The 23234-nt window shown below is 42.2% G+C and overlaps 1 protein-coding gene across 1 annotated transcript; it reads left to right on the forward strand.

The window, feature by feature from the left end:
* Nucleotides 1-6: 6 nt before the first annotated feature.
* Nucleotides 7-22953, forward strand: DDX55 (DEAD-box helicase 55). Its single transcript, XM_068244602.1, has 14 exons — nucleotides 7-144; nucleotides 2610-2660; nucleotides 2774-2860; nucleotides 6121-6212; nucleotides 6451-6513; nucleotides 7332-7481; nucleotides 8182-8371; nucleotides 11086-11168; nucleotides 11258-11389; nucleotides 11478-11570; nucleotides 14103-14217; nucleotides 17728-17896; nucleotides 18947-19239; nucleotides 22646-22953. Exons 1-14 carry the CDS (start codon nucleotides 37-39, stop codon nucleotides 22799-22801), a joined length of 1782 nt encoding a protein of 593 aa, XP_068100703.1. The 5' UTR covers nucleotides 7-36; the 3' UTR covers nucleotides 22802-22953.
* Nucleotides 22954-23234: the final 281 nt, after the last annotated feature.

A 23234-nucleotide genomic window follows, 5' to 3' on the forward strand; every position in this document is an offset into this window, starting at 1 on the left:
CAAAACACACGTGTGGGTACTTCAGGCTATAGGAAGATGGAGGACGTTACTGAGGGAACGTGGGACACTCTACCGCAGAGATTACATGACACTATCCGAGAGACGCTCCGGGAACTGAACTTCAGTCACATGACTCCGGTGCAGGTACCGAGTGTCCGTGCGGGGGGAGGCAGGGCTGTGCCGGAAACATTCTCTAGTGATTAGACTGGTATATCTCCCCCTATGCAAGGAAAACAAACATTCAGCAATTTATTTTATTTATTTTTAAATCTGTAGTTAATAAATTGAAGGAAAAGCTGCAGTACTGAATTGTAAAATTCGTTCAGAAAACCCAGAGTTGTAACTGTTCTTAGGGACTTATTTAGGAAAATGGTACAGTCATTATTATACTTCTTTACCTGAGTGTCCAATTCAACTAGGCACTTGTTATGTTTTGCACGATAATTAGAATGTATAGGGGCTCAACTAAACGAGAATTAACAAGCAACACTCTGTATAATTATATAGTGAAACAAATACAATATGTAAACCTCTAGACAATTATATACTAGAATAAAGAATCCTAAAAAGGCGCTAGTCTAGTTTAGGGGACCCAGCAGGAAACCTCATAGGGAAATTTAAATAGGTTGTAGTAAACTACTCCCACACTATTCAGTCAATCACAATGCTTTGTGCTATAAGAAGGTGATTGGAGAACTGTTCCCTATGAGGTTTCCTGCTGGGTCCCCTAAACTAGACTAGTGTGAGAAATCCTTGTCGTCCTAGTACTGTTGTGCAAGGTGGGGTACCTTTTAACGTGTCCCACCTTTTTATTTTCAATAGAACAGGTTGTCCTACAGCATACATGTGAAATTCCAGCCCGTGGGCCAAATCTGTCCCATGGAGCCGTCAGATTTATCTCTCAGGTGGTTTCCCCACTTTGCATTATGTTTGGCTAAAGGTGGGTACACAAGTCAGATAAAAGTCTTTGGAAAATGAAAGATCACAGACCAATTTTACCCCCTTTCATGTAGTATGAGAGCCATACTCTACACAGTCTATTCTATGGAGCTGAACTCCATATCTGACTTTTATCTGATGTGTGTACCCACCTTTAGGGCTGGTTCAGACGGACGTTTGCAGAGCGTTTACTGCCAGCGTTCGGGGCTTGGCGTTAAACGCTCCCATTCAAGTGAATGGGAGCGTTTGTACCAAGCTTTTACGCGCGTTTGCACAAACGCGGCGTTCGGGTCCCGATTTTCACTGGCGTTCAAGGAGCCCCTGGAAGCTACATGTTGCTTCCAGGGGCGGTTAACCGTGACGGGTAATGTCCCTCTAGGGGAAGAAAAAACCGCGACCGCATCCGAACGCAATGCGAACGCTGCTGAAAGCCTGAACGCATCACGAACGCAACGCCAACGAACGCGACGCCTACAAACGTCCATCTGAACCAGCCCTTACTCTACACCACCAGAGAAGCTATACTAGAGGGTTATCCCTAGATCACCTGGGGAGCCATAAGGTGTGGAGAAAAGCACTAGACACCAGGGAACTGCATATGGGAAGGAGGGGGCCACTAGACACTAGGAAACTGTATGAGGGATGGAAAGCCACTAAACATCAGGGAACTGTATAGATGAGGGAGGACCACTAAACACCAGGGAACTGTATAGGGGAGGGAAGGGGGCGCTGGACACCAGGGCACTGTATAGTGGATGGAGGGGGCTATTAGACACCAGGGAACTTGATACGGGAGAGAGGTGGCCATTAGAAAATAAGGTTGGCATGTGACTTGGTCCCAGAGCCCAATTTTGGCCCCTCCCTTATAAAGTTCCCTGGTGTCTAATAGCCCCTTTCTTCCCCTATACGGTTCCCTGATGTCTAGTGGCCCTCTGCTCTCCTCTATACAGTTACCTGGTGTTTAGTGGATCTTCCTCTCGTATACAATTCTCTGATGTTTAGTTGTACTCTCTCCCTCCCCTATCCAGTTTCCTGGTATCTAGTGGCCCCCTCCCTCTCCTATACAGTTCCCTGCTATCTAGTGCTGCCCCTTCCCCATATGGCTTCCCTGGTGATCTAGGGCTTACCCTCCATTATAGCTTCCCTGGTCTACAGTGGGCCAAACATAATGCAAAGTAGGAAAACTCCAAGGGCCAGATTTAGCCTGCAGGCTGGAGTTTGACATGTATGGTTTAGAGGATGTGCTGTTTGTTTGTCTTTACAATTAATGTCCCCTCTATGCATAAACTGTGTACTTATATGTCATCTGTTTACTTGTACAGCACCAAAGAAGATGATGGCACTATAAAGCACTTCTAATAATAGCCATATGTTTCAAACACCAGTGTGAATGAGTCTTCTGCCTGGTACACATCATGCAATTTCCCATCGGGTCGAATCGATTATTTCCAACAGCAGCACTGCTATATGTGCTAGGGACCGCCTCGCAACCTAATCTCGTATTGTAATATGCCATGCTGCTTTTCATGGTGTATTTATTTTGCACATCTAAATGGAATTAATTTTCCATTCGCTAAAATTGTAGTTTCAAAATAGTATCAGTGTGATTATGTTGTTTAAAATCTGGTAAAGTATTAAAAATGAATCCTTGGTATGCTCTTGTTTTATAGTCGGCAACCATTCCTCTGTTTATGGGCAACAAAGACATTGCTGCAGAAGCGGTAAGCATATGGTGGCTTTTCTAAACCATGCCTTACTGAAGTATGCATATAAAATAAAGGAGAACCAATGTTCCGAGTTTTCTTCCATTCTCTTCTGTTATGTTCCTTTATAGATAACTGGAAGCGGTAAGACTCTGGCCTTTGTCATCCCACTTTTAGAGATATTACTGAGGAGGGAGGTAAAACTGAAGAAAAACCAGGTGTGTACCAGGAAGACTAGAACATTGTATTGCTCTACAATAATTGGAATCCTGTGATTGCTGTGTTTCCTTGAAAATGAGACAGTGTCTTATTCATTTTTTCTCTAAAAAAAAAATGTGCTGAGACTTATTCAGGGGATGTCTTATATTTTTATGAACACACAAGTTCCTGTGCTGTGTGTCGTCCTGCCTTCCCCACTGTGCGATCTCTTCCTCTGCTGCATCCACCTCTTGTGTCCCCCTGGTGTCCCCCTTGTAACTTTAGTGTCCTCCTGGTGTCCCCTTCTGTACCCATGTCCTCTTCTATCCCCTATCCTCCTAGTGTCCCCCGTGTTCTCTGATGTTCCACTGTGTTCTCCCCTTACCCCCAGCTCTATACTGCACTATCCCCAGTGTCCTCTAATGCCCCCCTGCATCCTTCTCTTTTCCCTAGCTTCATGCCTCTGTGTCCCTGAGCTTCAGCCTATGATGAAGAAGTACGGCAACTTGTATTTCTACTGAAGCCGATGGTCGCTGAGTGCAGTGATTGGCCCAATGATGGAACCATGGTCCTGCCCGCGAGACCATCGGCTCCAGTAGAAACACAAGTTGCTGTACTTTTACCCCTTACTGCAGCTAGGGCTTACTTTCAGGGTAGGGCTTTTATTTCCAGCAAGCTTGAAATTCCTGCTAGGGCTTACTTTCAGGGGATGTTTTATTTTTGGGTAAACAGAGTAATCTGATACTTATAGGTAGTATAACAATTTCATCAGTACTATAACTGACCACACATTAATGTGGACTCTCTGCAATTTGCTTACAGGCCTAATAGATCCGCAGATGATGCCGTGAACATGTGTATGCATTATGTATTACAGCATCTAGACACCCCAGGAACCTACACCAGGATTTTATTTATAGATTACAGCTCTGCATTTAATACCATAATGCCATCTCTGCTACACAGCAAGCTCTCCCAGCTACACATACCTGTATCCATCTGCAAATGGATAACCGACTTCTTAACCGACAGAAGACAGCGGGTTAGACTTGGTAAACACACATCAAGCTCTCTGACAGTCAGTACTGGTGCACCCCAGGGCTGTGTGCTTTCCCCACTGCTGTACTCACTTTACACCAATGACTGCATCTCCACAGATCCATCTGTTAAGGTTCTGAAGTTTGCAGATGACACAATAGTAGTTGGTCTCGTACAAAACGGGGATGAGTCTGCATACAGGCATGTGGTGGGACAGCTTTCCTCCTGGTGCAGCAGCAACAACTTGGAACTAAATGCTCTCAAAACTATGCAGATGATAATAGACTTTAGGAGATCCCCCCCCCCCCCCAGCACCTCCCCTTAACCATAAATGGATCCACAATAACCCAGGTAGAGTCATTCAAGTTTCTTCGGTCCATGATCTCGAAAACAACTTAAAATGGGACAACAACACTGCCACTATTGTCAAGAAAGCGCAACAGAGAATGTACCATCTACGGCAGATGAAAAAGTTTGGCCTACCTCAAAATCTAATGGTGCAGTTCTACACTGCAATCATCGAATCCACCATAACATCATCTATGACTGTATGGTTCGGCTCCTGCTCAGCATTAGAAAAGGGGAGGCTGCAGAGCATCATCCGATCAGCGGAAAGGATAATTGGCTGTAGCTTACCTTCCCTGCAGGATCTTTACGCTAGCAGGTGCAAAAAGAGAGCAACCAAAATGGCCTCTGACCCCTCTCACCCAGCTCACTCCATCTTCCAGCGCATGCCTTCAGGAGTAAGATTCCGGTCAATCGCTACCAAAACCTCAAGACACAGGAACAGCTTTTTTCCTCAAGCAGTAGCCATATTTAATGCTGAACCACGTTAGAGCTGCTAGGACTTGATAGTAATCAGCACAGAACTGTAAATGAACAATTCTCACATTGCTTACTGCCACTATACTTATAATGTCCTTAACTTGTAATATTCACACTGTCTGTCCTTGTATTGTTTTTGTTTGTGTTTGTTAAGCAACTGACAAGACAAATTCCTTGTAGGTGCAAACTTGGCGAAAATAAATTGATTCTGATTTCGTAATACTTCAATAGGAAAAACTGGTGTTTTTCTTCACAAAATCTATATCATTATGGTAACTTATGTTGTGTTGATATGTGGAGTGACTTCTGTAACACTGCTGCTAAGACAGGGAACAACTCATTCAAGGGTTTTTACCCATAAGTACCATCTCTTTGAGCTACCTGTTAGTTCCATTGCGTTGTGTGCTGCTGTCCTGAGTGCATTGAGTAAACAGCAAATATAGGTCCAGGCTTCAACAAAGTCTTTACAGTAAGTTATTTTTTCAAAGGATAACTCCTGATTTGGAGCAGCCTTACAGAACATTGTAGGTCAGTTCGCACATACCATTGTAGGACTGCTGAGGAGGGTAGATTTGGTTCCCTCTACGCTACCATTTTGTTCAATGCGGTCACATGATTAGTGATCTCGGTGGTGTTTGCTGGAGTAATTTCACAACCAGGTGGATGTGAATATGAAGGACAGATTCCTAACCAAGGATGTTCAATGAAAGGCAAAGAATTTCTCTTTGCATTCAACTTTCATGTTAATTACATGCATCTTAAAAATTGAACTAATCAGAATAACTTCCTGTCAATTTTTATTGGTGCAAGCTCAAGCTGCAGAACATTTACATGAAATTTACATGCAAGAGGAAATGATTTACATCTCATAAAGCATACTACCATGAACTGATATGGGGCCTGATGCACAAAAGGCTGGTAAATTTGTTGTGCGCAGGCAGAGCATGGCAAATCTCTCAGTACTAACGGGAGCAACGCCTGTTAAGGGACCCATACACATAGAACTATGGCTCACTAGAGCGCTTTTAGCTAGGCTTTGGAATCGCTGGAGATTCCAAAAGTTAAAGACTAACCAAAGTTAATGGTACCCACAAAGTGTTAGTAATAGTCCAAAATCTCTTTCCTCTAAATCGTTCCGGAATCGCTTATTTTTAAGTTCCCACATCACCTTCAGCGTTTTGAGTGATTTAGCAATCGCAAGTGGATATCCATCCTTGCACTTATAATACCGATATAATATCTTGGACCCCAAAAAAAGCCACGGCTGTTCTAAATGTATCCCTAATCCATCACTTAAGCAGGCTGAATCACTTATTTATCGTTTTTCTTTTAGGAACACTTTGAAATGTTCATTTTATATATGAATATAAAAATAAGACAGGAAAGTAATTTTTTTTTGTTTAACACAATTGTACAGGTTGGTGCTATAATCATCACCCCGACACGTGAGCTTGCTGTTCAAATCGATGAGGTGCTTTCACACTTCACAAAGCACTTCCCGCAGTTCAGGTAAGGCTTCAGTCCTCTTGTTTGTTTTTGTTTTTTACAGCGTCTTAACCTGGTACTTTACATTTAAAAATTGTGTTGCATGGATACAGTATTTGGAATGTCTGCTTAAGTTGCCTCTAATGTCTGTGTTACTCTTAGATTTTTCCTTTATAGTAAAATTGAAGACATCCCGGTGCTCTGGTACAAAGTTTTGTTACTTGATCTTCCTTAACTGGTATAGCCATTCTTCTTTTTTTAGTCAAATTCTCCTTATTGGGGGTAGCAATCCAGCTGAAGATGTGAAGAAGGTTAAGGAACAGGGGTAGGTCTTTATTTCTGTATTTCAGGGAAGTATTTGATTTGTTTACCCATACATTGTTGTGTTTTTTCTTGTTTTTGTTTTGTGCCATGTCAGAAATGCATGGAGACTTTTTAGTCTATGTCCCATGTCATACAATACCCGTGGAGACATGGGGAGAACCTACAAATGTTAGATCCTCAAGGTGATGATGCCAAGTACTTATCCACTGTGCTAGCCAGTGGTGTTGTATCACTGAGTGGGTTGTCGCTGTTTTTTCTGTGTATTCATTTCAATTTGTGCAGCTAGGTGTCTTTTTTTTTTTTTTTTTTTTTTTTTTTTTTTTATGGAAAGGGGTTGGAAACTAATAGGGGAAATTTTCAAAGATGGGGAAACTGAACAGGAATAAGAAAAACAAGAGGTTCTCGCCAGTGGCGTAGCAATAGGGGGTGCAGAGGTAGCGACCGCATCGGGGCCCTTGGGCCAGAGGGGCCCCAAGGGACCCACCCTCTACCACAGTATTAGCTCTCTATTGGTCCTATGCTGGTAATAATCAATAATATAAGTGCTTTTATAAGTAGTAATCATTACCAAACTGTTCCCCCTCCCCTCCTTGCAGCTCTTACACTGTGGTTGTCCTTGGCAGGTTTTGGTGTGCCGTATCAATTGTTATATATATAGTGCGCTTGGGGGGGCCCAATGTAAACCTTGCATTGGGGCCCATAGCTCCTTAGCTACGCCACTGGTTCTCGCCACGCTGTCTAAAACCACAATGAAAGCTGCTTGTTCTGAAGTTGTGCTTTAAACTGTGTCACTTATTACATACCATTTCCATTAAACAGCGGAAACATCATTGTGGCCACTCCCGGTCGGCTGGAAGACATGTTCCGTCGGCAGGCAGACGGCCTTGATTTGGTCACCTGTGTGAAGACACTGGATGTTCTTGTTTTGGATGAGGCTGACAGACTTCTGGATATGGGTTTTGAAGCCAGGTAATTTCATTTTATAGAAAGTGTATTTCTGACAAGATGACAAGTACATTTTCTAGTTAATAAATAAAACTGTGTTGTTAATGATAGAAGTATACCATTTAAGGATACTTTTACACAAGCAATTTAATGTACCGTAAATTGATACTTGATTGGGAGCAATGCATTTTCATAAAGAGAATAAATGGCAGTGTGTTCATGGGGAAGTGGAGGTGGAAGGATTCATTTCTTCATGTCTCTGTAAAGGATTTTCCAGATATGCTCTTCTTAATTTTTTATCTTTTTCACCCTCATAGATGGGGAATAACCCTTTATAGAAGCCTTCATATATCATTCTGTTAAAGCTGACCTCCAGTGAAAATTGCACATTCCACAAGTACTCTTGTAATGGGAAGTTATAATTACCTGCTATGTCTTCTCTCCCAAATCCGTCCCTGAGCCTGTATCTACCTGCTTCTGGCGTGTAGCTTTACCCCTTGCAGAAAACTGCTATTGTATTTTCTCTGTCAAGTAAAAAAAAAACCACAATGATGTTTTTCTTCAAGGGAGAAGGCACAGCAGGTAAACAAAACTTCTCATTACTAGAGGACCTGTGGAATGTGCAGTTTTCACCAGAGGTCAGCTTTAATAATATTACACTTCATACAGTAATTTACCTTTTTGTCCATTATTTGCTTCAGTAACTGTAGTTTTTTTATGTTAGCATAAATACCATATTAGGCTACTTACCCAAGCAGAGGAGAACAGGACTGTTTTCAGCTACACAGACGCAGGAGGTGGAGAATCTGGTTCGGGCTGGATTGCGTAACCCTGTCCGAATCACTGTAAAGGAGAAAGGGGTGGCAGCTACCAGCACCCAGAAAACACCAACCAGGCTACAAAATTATTATATGGTAAGACCAGATACTTCTATAATATTAATGTATGCTTACAGGGAGTGCAGAATTATTAGGCAAGTTGTATTTTTGAGGAATAATTTTATTATTGAACAACAACCATGTTCTCAATGAACCCAAAAAACTCATTAATATCAAAGCTGAATATTTTTGAAAGTAGTTCTTTAGTTTGTTTTTAGTTTTAGCTATTTTAGGGGGATATCTGTGTGTGCAGGTGACTATTACTGTGCATAATTATTAGGCAACTTAACAAAAAACAAATATATACCCATTTCAATTATTTATTTTTACCAGTGAAACCAATATAACATCTCAACATTCACAAATATACGTTTCTGACATTCGAAAACAAAACAAAAACAAATCAGTGATCAATATAGCCACCTTTCTTTGCAAGGACACTCAAAAGCCTGCCATCCATGGATTCTGTCAGTGTTTTGATCTGTTCACCATCAACATTGCGTGCAGCAGCAACCACAGCCTCCCAGACACTGTTCAGAGAGGTGTACTGTTTTCCCTCCTTCTAAATCTCACATTTTATTATGGACCACAGGTTCTCAACGGGGTTCAGATCAGGTGAACAAGGAGGCCATGTCATTAGTTTGTCTTCTTTTATACCCTTTCTTGCCAGCCACGCTGTGGAGTACTTGGACGTGTGTGATGGAGCATTGTCCTGCATGAAAATCATGTTTTTCTTGAAGGATGCAGACTTCTTCCTGTACCACTGCTTGAAGAAAGTGTCTTCCAGAAAGTGGCAGTAGGACTGGGAGTTGAGCTTGACTCCATCCTCAACCCGAAAAGGCCTCACAAGCTCATCTTTGATGATACCAGCCCAAACCAGTACTCCACCTCCACCTTGCTGGCGTCTGAGTCGGACTGGAGCTCTCTGCCCTTTACCAATCCAGCCATGGGCCCATCCATCTGGCCCATCAAGACTCACTCTCATTTCATCAGTCCATAAAACCTTAGAAAAATCAGTCTTGAGATATTTCTTGGCCCAGTCTTGACGTTTCAGCTTGTGTGTCCTGTTCAGTGGTGGTCGTCTTTCAGCCTTTCTTACCTTGGCCATGTCTCTGAGTATTGCACACCTTGTGCTTTTGGGCACTCCAGTGGTGTTGCAGCTCTGAAATTTGGCCAAACTGGTGGCAAGTGGCATCTTGGCAGCTGCACGCTTGACTTTTCTCAGTTCATGGGCAGTTATTTTGCGCCTTGGCTTTTTCACACGCTTCTGTCGACCCTGTTGACTATTTTGAATGAAACGCTTGATTGTTCGATGATCACGCTTCAGAAGCTTTGCAATTTTAAGAGTGCTGCATCCCTCTGCAAGATACCTCACTATTTTTGACTTTTCTGAGCCTGTCAAGTCCTTCTTTTGACCCATTTTGCCAAAGGAAAGGAAGTTGCCTAATAATTATGCACACCTGATATAGGGTGTTGATGTCATTAGACCACACCCCTTCTCATTACAGAGATGTACATCACCTAATATGCTTAATTGGTAGTAGGCTTTCGAGCCTATACAGCTTGGAGTAAGACAACATGCATAAAGAGGATGATGTGGTCAAAATACTCATTTGCCTAATAATTCTGCACTCCCTGTATAGCCAAAATATGTTGTTTTAATATTTAGCCTTTAGAACTTATAGATTGGGGGTATGCTGTAAAAATTATGCAATGGCAGCATACACTGACAGTGGGCATCCTTACGTTGGATTATCCGGTTAGGTCCAGGCTGCACCATGGATGGAAACAATCACTGTACACTTGTAAGACTGGGTATCTCTTAACCTCCCTGGCGGTAACCCCGAGCTACACTCGGAGTAGCTGCCGCCGAGGATTTCTCTGCCCCGGGAGGGATTTTTTGAATGAAAGTTGTTGTAGCTAGCATTTCGCTAGCTACCATTGTCCCCCAAGTCCCTCCGCTCTTTTTTGATCTCCCCTGATCGCCGTTATACGTACCCCCCCAGGTTCCGCGATTGCGCAGCCTCTCCAATCAGCTCCTGGCTTCGCTATGGGGAGGATCGGGATTGCGCACGATGTCGATAATGTCATGTATGATTGTCGCCATAGCGATGACTGAAGCTCATTGAGGAGGCTGCGGCTCTCGCGGGATCGTGGCTAGGTAACGTATAGTGGCGGCGATCGGGGGGATCAGAAGGGTGCGAGGGGACTAAGGGGACAATGGTAGCTAGCCTAGTGCTAGCTACAAAGGCTACACCAACTTTAATACAAAAAATCCTGCCCCCGGACGCAGCCTCAAACTGCGTACTGCGCACTGCCTCCCATACACTTGGCCCAAATGGTTGGCGGCATAACGTGGCCACGTGTATGTCACACATGCCCATGTATAGGCTGGGAACCACGTGGGGCGCGTGTATGGGAGACAGTGCGGAGACGGAGCCAGCAGCAGACACCGGACAGGTAAAGTATAATTGCATGGAGCACCGCTGGTCCTGATAACACACGCCATTGCTGCCGCACACCCGATCAAGCATGTCATCCCTACATCTTGCAGCTTGTCCAATATATATGCGACCAATTTCGGTGTGAAATTGGTCGCACCGTCATTCGAGCATGCGTTTGGCAGCACCGATTTTCATCCAACTATAATGATTGAATCGGATGGTCGATCAGCCGCCAAGTCGCCTGATGTATGGCCACCTTTAGTCTCATGGAAACAGGACATTTATTGTATCTTTTGTGTTGAGCAGATCTGTAAAGCAGATGAAAAATTCAATTATCTTGTGAGTTTCCTGCGACAAAGAAAACGAGAGAAGCACCTGGTGTTCTTTAGGTAATAATGAATCAAGCTATAGATTTGATTAGTATAGCAGCATAAATCCTCAATGCTCATCACTTTGCTGTTGTTTGGATACATTATAGTACCTGCGCCTGTGTGGAGTATTATGGGAAATCCCTGGAAGCATTTATAAAGAATGTCAGAGTTTTGAGTATTCATGGCAAGATGAAACACAAACGTAATAAGATTTTCACAGAGTTCCGCAAGTTGGACAGGTAAGAGTTTTGCACTTATTCACAAGCTTTATATAACACCGTCTTGGTAGGAATTAATTAAATGACAGCTGGCATCTCCTTTTTTCAGTGGTATACTGGTGTGTACAGATGTGATGGCCAGAGGTATTGACATTCCAGAAGTAAATTGGGTTGTTCAGTATGACCCTCCAAGCAGTTCCTGGTATGTACCCTGTCTTATGGTATGGCTGTATTTTACATTTCCTGGTTCCACAATAAAAAGTTTCCAGTTTCACATCTGAATAATGCGAGCAGTACGCAAAACTAAACCTTAAGTTTAAACTGTGTATATGATCCTTATTATTATCACACTATTATTTCTATAGCTTGGTGCTGTACAGTTAAAGTTGTGTGAACTATAGATACATACAATTACCATGTTGCAGAGGAGTAGTACACAATACAAAGCACATCCACTAGGAGGTACATGGCAAATATACTGGAATTCAGTCTTTGCCCATGTGACTGTACAGTCTAAATGACACATTAAATCTGACAGTATTTAATAAGGCTTCTAGCTCTAATACTAATAATGTATTGCATTAAATATTTAAGTGATATCAGATAAACGTGTATGTACAATCCCAATCTTCTAGAAATAGACTATTTTTCTTAAAGGACAACTGAAGCGAGAGGGATATGGAGGCTGCCATATTTATTTCCTTTTAAGCAATACCAGTTGCCTGGCTGTCCTGCTGATCCTCTGCCTCTAATACTTTTAGCCACAGACTCTGAACAAGCATGCAGCAGATCTGGGGTTTCTGACATTATTGTCAGATCTGACAAGATTAGTTGCATGCTTGTTTTCTGGTGTTATTCAGGACACTACTACAGCGAAATAGACCAGCAGGGCTGCCTGGCAACTGGTATTGTTGAAAAGGAAATAAATATAGCAGCCTCTATATACCTCTTACTTCAGTTTCCCTTTAATGTAAGGGATAAGAGCTCCTGGCTCTAAGTTTCTCTATAGTGGGCATTAGTGTAGTTCTCACTGATAAGTAGAGCTGAAAAAACTCTGTGACTATAACACACATCTAAGTGCAGGGAATAGACAAAGTTCAGGATTTGTCTGCGTGTGAGCTGAAAAACTGCAATTTGAAATCAGTAATCAATCTGCAGCATGCATCTGAATCCCCACACATGTGCATGGCACAGCAAAGGGATATGGATGTGAATTCACACCAGCACAGGTGCTGCATCCGGTTCAAACATGAATGCGGCAGCCCAGTGGACATCTGTCACGTAAATTGGGCTCTGTTGGGGCTCTGCGACCTACCAAAGGCAAATCTGAGTCTATGACTTGAATATTGTCTTCTGTTCTATGTGATCACTGCCTGGTCTCCATATACATACCGCCAGGCTATAATATCACTAAGGGGCACTCTGTGAATTATTAACTCCCTGTGGACCACCCATAGTAAATGACAGGACGTAGGATTTATGGCTCTGCTGCCATGGCTGGATAGTGTACTGGTTAAGGGCACCGCCTTTGACATAGACCAGGATTTGAATCCTGGCTAGGGTCATTGCCTATTCAGTAAGGAGTTCAAGGCAAGACTCCGTAACACTGCAAGATGGCCTTTTGAGCGTGTCCCAGTGACTGCAGCTCTTGAGTGCTTTGAGTCCAACAGGAGAAAAGCGCTATATAAATGTTCGGATTATTATATTCACAGGCACCCGACGGTGGAGATTCGCTGTCATCTCCTTGCACTGATCAGTAACCATGCTGATTGGCTCCTGATCACGTGATCACTATGATCACCAGTGATCATAGTGGTCTCAAAAGTCAAAAGGTGCTAAGGTTTCTTTAAAGTGGACCCAAATTAAAAATACAAGATTTCAGAAATAAAATCTATTTTCTAAATTATAATAATAAATGGCAGCCTTTTTTCAGCTGCATGATGACAAATATAAAATATTTTGCATTTATTGGAGGAACCCCTCCCTTCCTTTCATATTGCCGGGAAATAATCCGGCAAACTGGTGGAGTAGATGGTGTCCAGCAAAGGAGGAATTGCTAATGGCTGCCACCTGTATAACCCTAGTTATGCAAAGAGGAGGGTGAAAAGCAGGCACTGAAATGCTCATAGGCTTGAAGAAGTGTTTATTTTATATTTGTATGTGTCAGTGGTGCAACTAAATATTTTGAATTAAAAAAAATGTTTGGTTTGGGTCCGCTTTAAGTATGAATAAAGTAATTGCTGATTAGAGACATAGCAAAAATGTTAAAACTGCCCTGGTTGTTATGGTAATTTTACGTCGGCCCTGAATTAGTTAATAATAATTCTAACATTTGTATAGCGCTTTTCTCCTGTAGGATTCAAATAGCTTAGGAGCTGTAGCCACTTGGGCTGCACTCAGTAGGCAGTAGCTGCAGTAGCTGTGTTAGGGAGTCTTGCCTAAGGACTCCTTACTGACTAGGTACTGGCTTACTGAATAGAACTAGCCAAGATTTTAACCCTGGTCTCATCTCGTGTTGTGTTCAGTGTGTGTCTCAAACAAGAAGAAAGCTTAATTTTCCCCTTTCACTGATTTAATTGCACTTGCACAGGGTTAATAATGGCCTGGGACATGAACCAGAAGATTGTTTTGCAGACATGGAGGGGTACCACAATGTCTGAGAGTCTGATTGCATGGCTGCTAATCATTTTTTTTCCTCCTCGAGTTCCTTATATTAACCTCCCTTCTCTTCTAGCGCCTTTGTACACCGTTGTGGTCGCACAGCACGGATTGGTCATCATGGCAGCGCTCTTGTGTTTTTGCTTCCTATGGAAGAATCCTATGTTAATTTTCTATCTATTAATCAGAAGGTGAGCTTTAATTATTACTACATCGCTTCTATTTGTCTACTGTTAGAAATGCTGCTCTGTAAGGGATGATCATGTGCATATTTTTCAAGTTTATGTAAAATATTATGCAAATATATGAAGTTTGAAAATGGACCAATCAATTTAAACCCAGGTTTAAATTGATTGGTCCATTTTGAAGCTGCATATATTTGCATAAAAAGTTGCATGAACTTGGAAAAATTTGCATATCATTGATCATTCCTACCCTGTAGATATATACAATTTCAGCTTGTGTACATATGTAATACAAATTGTATGACTGTAAGTCAAAATCAACAGTAAGTGCATTTTATTGGCCCAGTTCCAAGCTATATACAATTGCATTAAATATGCATGCAAACTGGAATTATTGGCATTTGATTGACTGTCGCTCCTCCTCTGTGTCAGGCTAGCGGAGGTGGGTTGCACATGCATCCAGGACTAGCGGTGTGTACAGAGACCGTGTGACCCCTACGGGGTATATCTTGATTTCAAAATACTTTGTAGAGGATTGGGAAATGACTGTAGTCTATGCAGAGTTGGGAGGCATACCGCTAGTGTATGAAATACGTTATATTCCACTTTTTAGTGGAAAAATCACTAGGCATTAAAGTTTGCCTTCTTAAAACATTTGTATTTTATCACAAGGTATTTGTGATAATTCAGCTTTGAGTGAGCAAGTGTGGTTTCCCATGATGCATCACTCCCGAATATGAAAATCATCTCTTTATGTCCCTGAAACCCAGGCACACAAAAATTTATATTATATAGTAAGATGGCTTTTCTGTCTCTTTTAGCGGTCCATTTTTCGGTCTAGTGGTCCCCCATACGTTTCACTGGTGAGCTAGTGGTTTCCCCCCATACGCTTCACTGGTGGTCATGTGGCCCCTCCACCATATGCCTCCCTGGTAGTCTATAGGTCCTCCATATGTTTCTCTAGTGGTCCCCAATATTCTTTTCTGGTAGTCTAGTTTCCCTGGTGGTCAACTGATCTTCCATACATTTCTTTAGCAGTCAAAGGGTCCCCCAGGGAGGGGTTGCTATTTAGCCTAGCTAGGGTGAGGGGATAAGGGGCACAGGCACATGCTAGCTCACTTGCTGTGCTTATTAGTGCAGTTGTATATCTACAGGATCTTCTCAAAAAATTAGCATATTGTGATAAAGTTCATTATTTTCTGTAATGTACTGATAAACATTAGACTTTCATACATTTTAGATTCAAATACACACAACTGATGTAGTTCAAGCGTTTTATTGTTTTAATATTGATGATTTTGGCATACAGCTCATGAAAACCCCAAATTCCTATCTCAAAAAATTAGCATATTTCATCCGACCAATAAAAGAAAGTGTTTTTAAAACAAAACAAAAAGTCAACCTTCAAATAATTATGTTCAGTTATGCACTCAATACTTGGTCGGAAATCCTTAAGCAGAAATGACTGCTTCAATGCCGCGTGGCATGGAGGCAATCAGCCTGTGGCACTGCTCAGGTGTTATGGAGGCCCAGGATGCTTCGATAGTGGCCTTAAGCTCATCCAGAGTGTTGGGTCTTGCGTCTCTCAACTTTCTCTTCACAATATCCCACAGATTCTCTATGGGGTTCAGGTCAGGAGAGTTGGCAGGCCAATTGAGCACAGTAATACCATGGTCAGTAAACCATTTACCAGTGGTTTTGGCACTGTGAGCAGGTGCCAGGTCGTTCTGAAAAAGGAAATCTTCATCTCCATAAAGCTTTTCAGCAGATGGAAGCATGAACTCACTTTTGAACCAGAAACAGCGGCAGAAGCGCCTGACCTCGGCTACAGAGAAGCAGCACTGGACTGTTGCTCAGTGGTCCAAAGTACTTTTTTCGGATGAAAGCAACTTTTACATGTCATTCGGAAATCAAGGTGCCAGAGTCTGGAGGAAGACTGGGGAGAGGAAAATGCCAAAATGCCTGAAGTCCAGTGTCAAGTACCCACAGTCAGTGATGGTCTGGGGTGCCATGTCAGCTGCTGGTGTTGGTCCACTGTGTTTTATCAAGGGCAGGGTCAATGCAGCTAGCTATCCGGAGAATTTGGAGCACTTCATGCTTCCATCTGCTGAAAAGCTTTATGGAGATGATGATGATTGCCTCCATGCCACGCCGCATTGAAGCAGTCATTACTGCAAAAGTATTCCCGACCAAGTATTGAGTGCATAACTGAACATAATTATTTGAAGGTTGACTTTTTTTGTTTTAAAAACACTTTCTTTTTTTGGTCGGATGAAATATGCTAATTTTTTGAGATAGGAATTTGGGGTTTTCATGAGCTGTATGCCAAAATCATCAATATTAAAACAATAAAAGGCTTGAACTACATCAGTTGTGTGTATTTGAATCTAAAATATATGAAAGTCTAATGTTTATCAGTACATTACAGAAAATAATGAACTTTATCACAATATGCTAATTTTTTGAGAAGATCCTGTATATCCTGATGCCTACAATTACACCAAAAAGGTAGATATTCTGTAGCTGAGGCAAATGTGGTAAACTTACATAAACAAGAATGCCACAGCATCTTCTGTGCTGAGAAATCAGTGTTTTTAATGGGGTTATGATTCATTTTGGCTAACCATTTTTGATACAAATGTCTTGAAACTGAGCCAATCAATCCCAGTAGCTGACACATTAGCTTGAAGCTGGTTAATTTAACTTTCAGCTACTAGGCTTTTTTTTACTCCATTTCCAAGTCCAGGGAGTCCTCAACTTATGAACAGCCAATGTTTGAATGAGCTGCTGATACGAAAGGCTTGGCAATCTGTGATCCTGGAGTGCGTTCCCTGTTATGTGCTCTCCCAGCCCAGTTTATACTGCAGTGCATAATATGCAGAGTGTAAGCAGCACTTATATCACCTGCTCCGGGCACCTCCAGCGATGAGCAACCTCCTCTCACCCTGAAAGCTCACTCTAGTCCCGGCATTTCCACGTGAACCTTCCCTCTAGTGCCGGCATTTCCTCCTGAATGCTCACTATAGTGCTGGCACTTCCTCCTGAATGCTTACTCTAGAGTCAGCGGACAGAGAGGTAACACAATGGGGGAGGGCAGATGTGGGGCACATTGAAAGTACAGGGGAACAGAGGTGACACAGAGGGGGACACTGGAGGCACAGAGGAGATACAAGGGAAAGAGATGGCACAGTGTTTCAACTTATAATCAGATTAAGGTTAAGAACTGACCTACAGTTCCTATGTCAGTCGTTAACTGGGGACTACCTTTCCCCAGGCACCAATCAGATAGGGGCTGTAGGTTCTCCATAGATGGCTGTAATTCATGTTCATCTCCATGGCAGACAGAACACTAAAGATAAGAATACAACAACTCCTGTTGTAGCTGTTTATAAAGAATGGGCCTCTAATGTCCATATTTCTCTACTGAAGCCTAATCGATAGTACAGTGTGCACTGTTAAGTATTGAACACAGTTTATGTTCTTATTGTCTTTAACAACTTGCCTTATGATTCACAGTGCCCGATGCAGGAAATGACTGAGTTCAAATGTACGATGGACCACCTGCCAAAGCTAAAGTCAATGGCTGAGACGGATCGGGCGATGTTTGAGAAAGGCATGAAAGCTTATGTGTCATATGTCCAAGCCTATGCTAAACACGAGTGCAACTTAATATTCAGGGTGAAAGGTAATCTACTTGTTTGGCCTAATTCAACTATAAGCTTTGCCGGTTAGAGGGTAGATCTGTGAGGATGACTCTGCCCCCTCTAATACAGCTGTTACAGGCTAGTGATGAACACTTAATTCTCCTAATGTAAATCTCCACTGACCTGAGTTTAGCACTGATCGAAACCAGCATACTGCAGAGCTCTCACTAAGGCTCTGTTTCCACTAGAACATACTTTTTTTTTTTTTTTTTTGTCCATTCTCCGATAATTGCTAAGTGGAGAGAGTGAGCGGCTCCTATGTTATACATAGGAGCCGTTCACACTTGTGACGCTGCAATGGATCCGCGGGATCCAATGCAGTAAGCTGGCTGCACTTCTGTACAGTCCACGATAATCACGGGCCAGGTGGATGTGTTCCCCCATAAAGCCTATAGTGGAGTGCATCTGCCCCGGGCTGCAGCCGCATCACTGCAGACAATCGGAGCGGACACTACTATATCCACTCCCGCTGACTGCACGTGATGCGGAAGTAAGTGGGAACACAGCCTAAAACTTTTAGTCTTACAAAAAATGTAGAAGCAAGAATCAAACATGTAGAATCAAGTTTTTTTTTTCTTTTAGCTGCCAGAATGGGGAGATTTCCAGTTACTACTTGTCCCTTTCAGCAACCCTGGCACAAGATGTACTTACTCTAGAGTGTGCTTAAAATGTCTTAAAATTGTGTCGTGATCAAATCTGTAACATCTTTTGTTAATTTTATATATTTCTTTTTTAAAGAGAAGGTATTTGCGGTTATTCAACTTTTTGTGAGCAAGAATGAACTCCCAGGATAAATCACTTCTGCTCAGTGACTGAATATCAGTCCTTTATGTCCCTGAAAAGTCCAGAGCTGCTGGTCTACAATGTGCCTGTAACCTATGGTTATACCAATCCAACCTGCAGACAGCTGTTTTTGGCTAAATCGACCTTCATCAGTGCAAGCCATGGAATACTATGGCTGTGTGGGAGCAAGATGTTATAAGTATTCCAGCTTTTCCAGCTTATCTGACATCTGAACATTTTCTTTATAGACCTGGATTTCACAGCTCTCGCTCGTGGCTTTGCTTTGCTAAAAATGCCTCGCATGCCAGAACTGAGAGGAAAGGATATTTCAGACTTTGTCCCCAGTCCTGTAGACACAGATTCGATCCCCTATCGAGACAAAAACCGAGAAAAACAGCGACAGAAGATGTTGCAAGAGAAAAAGGAAAAGCAGCACGTAGAAGTTAGCAGAAAGAATTTTGCTAAGAACAAGTCCTGGTCAAAGCAGAAAACCCGTAAAGAAAAAAGGAAGAAAATAGCTCTTAAGAGGAAACATGAAGAGGTAAGATGTCTAGAGTTTCTGCATAATGTAGTATGGAACATACAGTATATTACCTAGGTTCTCAACGTGTGGTACGCGTACCCCAGGAGGTACTTCTGATGGTTCCAGGGGGTACTTGGGCTTGATATATTTAACCAAAAATAACAAATTTAGAGTTTTTTTAGAAAATGATAACTTATTTAAACAACATCAAATTAGTGTTTTAGATATTTAAAAACAATAGTAAATGCTTGGAAATTGTTTAGAACCAATTATCATAAACTACAATTAACTATATATTTGTCTAGGGGTACTTCTGATAATGTTTACTATGCTAGGGGGTACTTGGTGAGTACAGGGTTTTAAAAGGGGTACATACCAATAAAATGTTGAGAAACACTGGATATTACACCAGGGGAGGAGATATCACCATACAGCCTGTGTGGGGATACAAGGGCTCATGAAGACCATCAGGCTTTAGCTACAATGTTCCACCCCCGCCCCCATTAATGTGCTGCTGCTCTGTTCACCCCTTGTTTGCGCAGTGTGGCAGTTTACTGTCGCTTATTTTTTTTTTAGTTGCAAAATACTGTTCCAAGAAGCTACGATCAACATGCTTGCCCACTGTTCTTTTGTATCATACCTGGGGGTATAGTGTAGTGGGGCATCATTGTAGTGTGTGCAGATATTTTGTGCATAGTTTCTGCAAAGAACGGAGTTGTAGCACTAATGGTGTTTAAGCAACTACAGTTAAAGGGGAACTGAAGTAAGAGGTATACGGAGGCTGCCATATTTATTTTCTTTTAATCAATACCAGTTGCCTGGCAGCCCTGCTGGTCTATTTCTCTCTGCAGTAGTATCTGAATAACACCAGAAACAAGCATGCAGCTAGTCTTGTCAGATCTGACTTTAAAGTCTAAAACACCTGATCTGCTGCATGCTTGTTCAGGGTCTGTAGTTAATAGTATTAGAGACAGAGGATCAGCTGGGCTGCCAGGCAACTGGTATTGCTTAAAAGGAAATAAACATGGCAGCCTCCATATACCTCTCTCTTCAGTTCCCCTTTAACCTCCTGAGCGGTCTGGACGAGCTCAGCTCGTCCATCACCGCCGGAGGCTGCCGCTCAGGCCCTGCTGGGCCGATTTTTATCAAATAAAGTGCAGCACACGCAGCCGGCACTTTGCCAGCCGCGTGTGCTGCCTGATCGCCGCCGCTCTGCGGCGATTCGCCGCGAGCAGCGGCGAAAGAGGGCCCCCCTAGCCGCCTGAGCCCTGCGCAGCCGGAACAAAAAGTTCCGGCCAGCGCTAAGGGCTGGATCGGAGGCGGCTGACGTCAGGACGTCGGCTGACGTCGATGACGTCACTCCGCTCGTCGCTATGGCGACGATATAAGCAAAACAAGGAAGGCCGCTCATTGCGGCCTTCCTTGTTTATTCTGGGCGCCGGAGGCGATCGGAAGATCGCCTCCGGAGCGCCCTCTAGTGGGCTTTCATGCAGCCAACTTTCAGTTGGCTGCATGAAATAGTTTTTTTTTTATTTAAAAAAAACCCTCCCGCAGCCACCCTGGCGATTTAATCAGAACGCCAGGGTGGTTAAAGGAAATTCTGTAACATAATGCTACCCTGGTCCAGACCCCAATTTGCTGTGCTTCGTTTCATTTCCAGATCTTTGCTTATCTGAGAGATGAGCTTGTAGGACACATTTGTAACTCGGATGAAGGAAACCTGAGAGGATGTTAAGCACCAAGTACTGCGAACTGAGTTTTGACCACAAGAGCTAATGTTGGTACAATCAGTACTAATATTTCCCTGTATGCTAGGAAAATTTGCAGCACAGGTCCTGGTCAGAGGCAGAAGTCTTTACTCATTTCTCTCCTGCTCCCCCGTCACTTTACACTCACCTTTTCCACCGCTACACCTTTTCCTTACTCCAGAGCTATACAGTAACCTATACTGAAATATACCATGGAAAGTTTAGGAAAAATGAAATGCCATTTAAATATGGTCATCAACCTGCGGAGTGTTGCCCCTACTAGACATCAGTGATCAGCAATCAAGGTTTGATATTCTGGAGTTTCATTAAAACTTAACCACTCAAACCATCTTCTCCAATATATCTCATGGAAGCCATGGTTTGAACTGATTGACCTCATGGATCTCCTCCCCCATAAAAGTCAGAGGGATTTTAGGTATTTTTTTAAAGAATGCCCTCGAGGGATTAGTTTTGTGTGTTTGATTTAATTTTTTATTTCATATCATGATGTATTTAATCCGATCTGAATGATTTTATATGACAATTTTTTTTTTATGGTATTCTCAACACTGCTAGACATTTTTATTGACCCACATCAATCACTTTTTTCTATGTTTCATTTTACTTTTAACCATTTACTGACATCCTAACATATTAAAACGTCATGCTTACCGCTATTAACAGCAACATGACGTTTTAATACGTCGCGCGTTCCCGCCGCTGCTACCCCCGTGTGCACGTCGCTACCGCCGCTGTTTCTGTCGAGATCCCGTGCTGGGTGATTGGGGAAGAAGACCGAACGGTCCTCTACCCAATCGCAGTGCCTGGAGTGAATGGACGTGACTGCGAACAGCGGCTACGTCCGTTCACAAAAACAGGAAATGTATCAATTAAATAAAGTGAAGAAAAGAAAAAGTGAACACTTCCTATGAGCGTTCACTAAAGCCATCTTGTGGCCAAAAAGTATATTACACCTACAAAATACATACATTTTCAAGTACATACACATCATTAATAAAATAAATTACACTTCCAACCCCCCCCCCCCCCCCAAAAAAAAAAAAAACCCACTTGTAAAAAAAATCAGCTTAAAAAAATAAATAGTTGCCCTAGGGACTCAGCTTTTTTAATCTATTTTATGGGGGGAAATTAATTTTAATTTATTACATAAGGGCTTGTAATTATGGCCAGAACAAAAAAAAAAAAAAACAGAGCAGAAAAATAAACTCTTATATTTCAAAATAATATACTGTCGCCATGCATTGTGATGGGGACATAATTTAAACGGTTTAATAATCGGGACAACTGGGCAAATAAAACGTGTTTTGTTTTATCCACAAGAGAATGTTTAACTTTAAAACTATAATGGTTGAAAACTGAGAAATGATTTTTTTTTTTCTCCTGTTTTAATGAGAAAAACGCATTTAGAATAAAAAAAATTCTTAGCAAAATGTACTATCCACAGAAAGCCTAATTGGTGACGAAAAAAAGAGGTATAGATCATTTCTTGTGATAAGTAGTAATAAAGTTATTAGGGAATAAAAGGGAGGAGCACTGACAACTGAAAATTGCTCTGGTCCGTTAGAATAAAAACCCTTCGGGGTGAACTGGTTAAATCCAGATTGTACTGTCTTTTATAACTTGTATGGATTAAAAGTATCTGCCATGTATTGCAGGGCTCCGATCTAGATGACAAGGATGTGGATGAGCTGCTGCGTGACACCAGGCTGCTGAAGAAGCTGAAGAAGGGTAAAATTACTGAGGAAGAGTTTGAGAAGCAGCTGACATCTACTGGGAGAGAAGACGAGGCTGGATCTGACCTGTCTGAATGAATGACTGATCACTGTAACTTTTTAGTGATATGTGCAAATACTCCAGATATTTTTCACTACTACTGGGAAAGATTTTTTAATTCTTCAAAAAAATTGGTGTACTATGTTAATTTATTTCCTTACGTGTGCGTAGAGCGCTCCCACTATGTGGCACAGACTGTATGTAATATATATAATGTGACAAATGGGGCTTTAATCAGCCTCCCCTCTTGGTATCATATATGTTTAGGAAGTCCTGAGTCAAATGTCCTCTGTAGGTTGGCTATAGTATACAAATTTCTTCTACACAGTCCAGAGTTTGAAATGACAGTTCAATTGTATGAATACTTCACTTTACATCCCATTAGCATAAGCAGGGCCAATGTACAATATTATACTCTCACCGATGTCCAAAGGCTGACATATATAGACATCAGCAAACACGTTTCATTAA

The sequence above is a fragment of the Hyperolius riggenbachi genome, chromosome 1 (genome assembly GCF_040937935.1).
Source record: "Hyperolius riggenbachi isolate aHypRig1 chromosome 1, aHypRig1.pri, whole genome shotgun sequence".
Lineage (NCBI taxonomy): Eukaryota > Metazoa > Chordata > Amphibia > Anura > Hyperoliidae > Hyperolius > Hyperolius riggenbachi.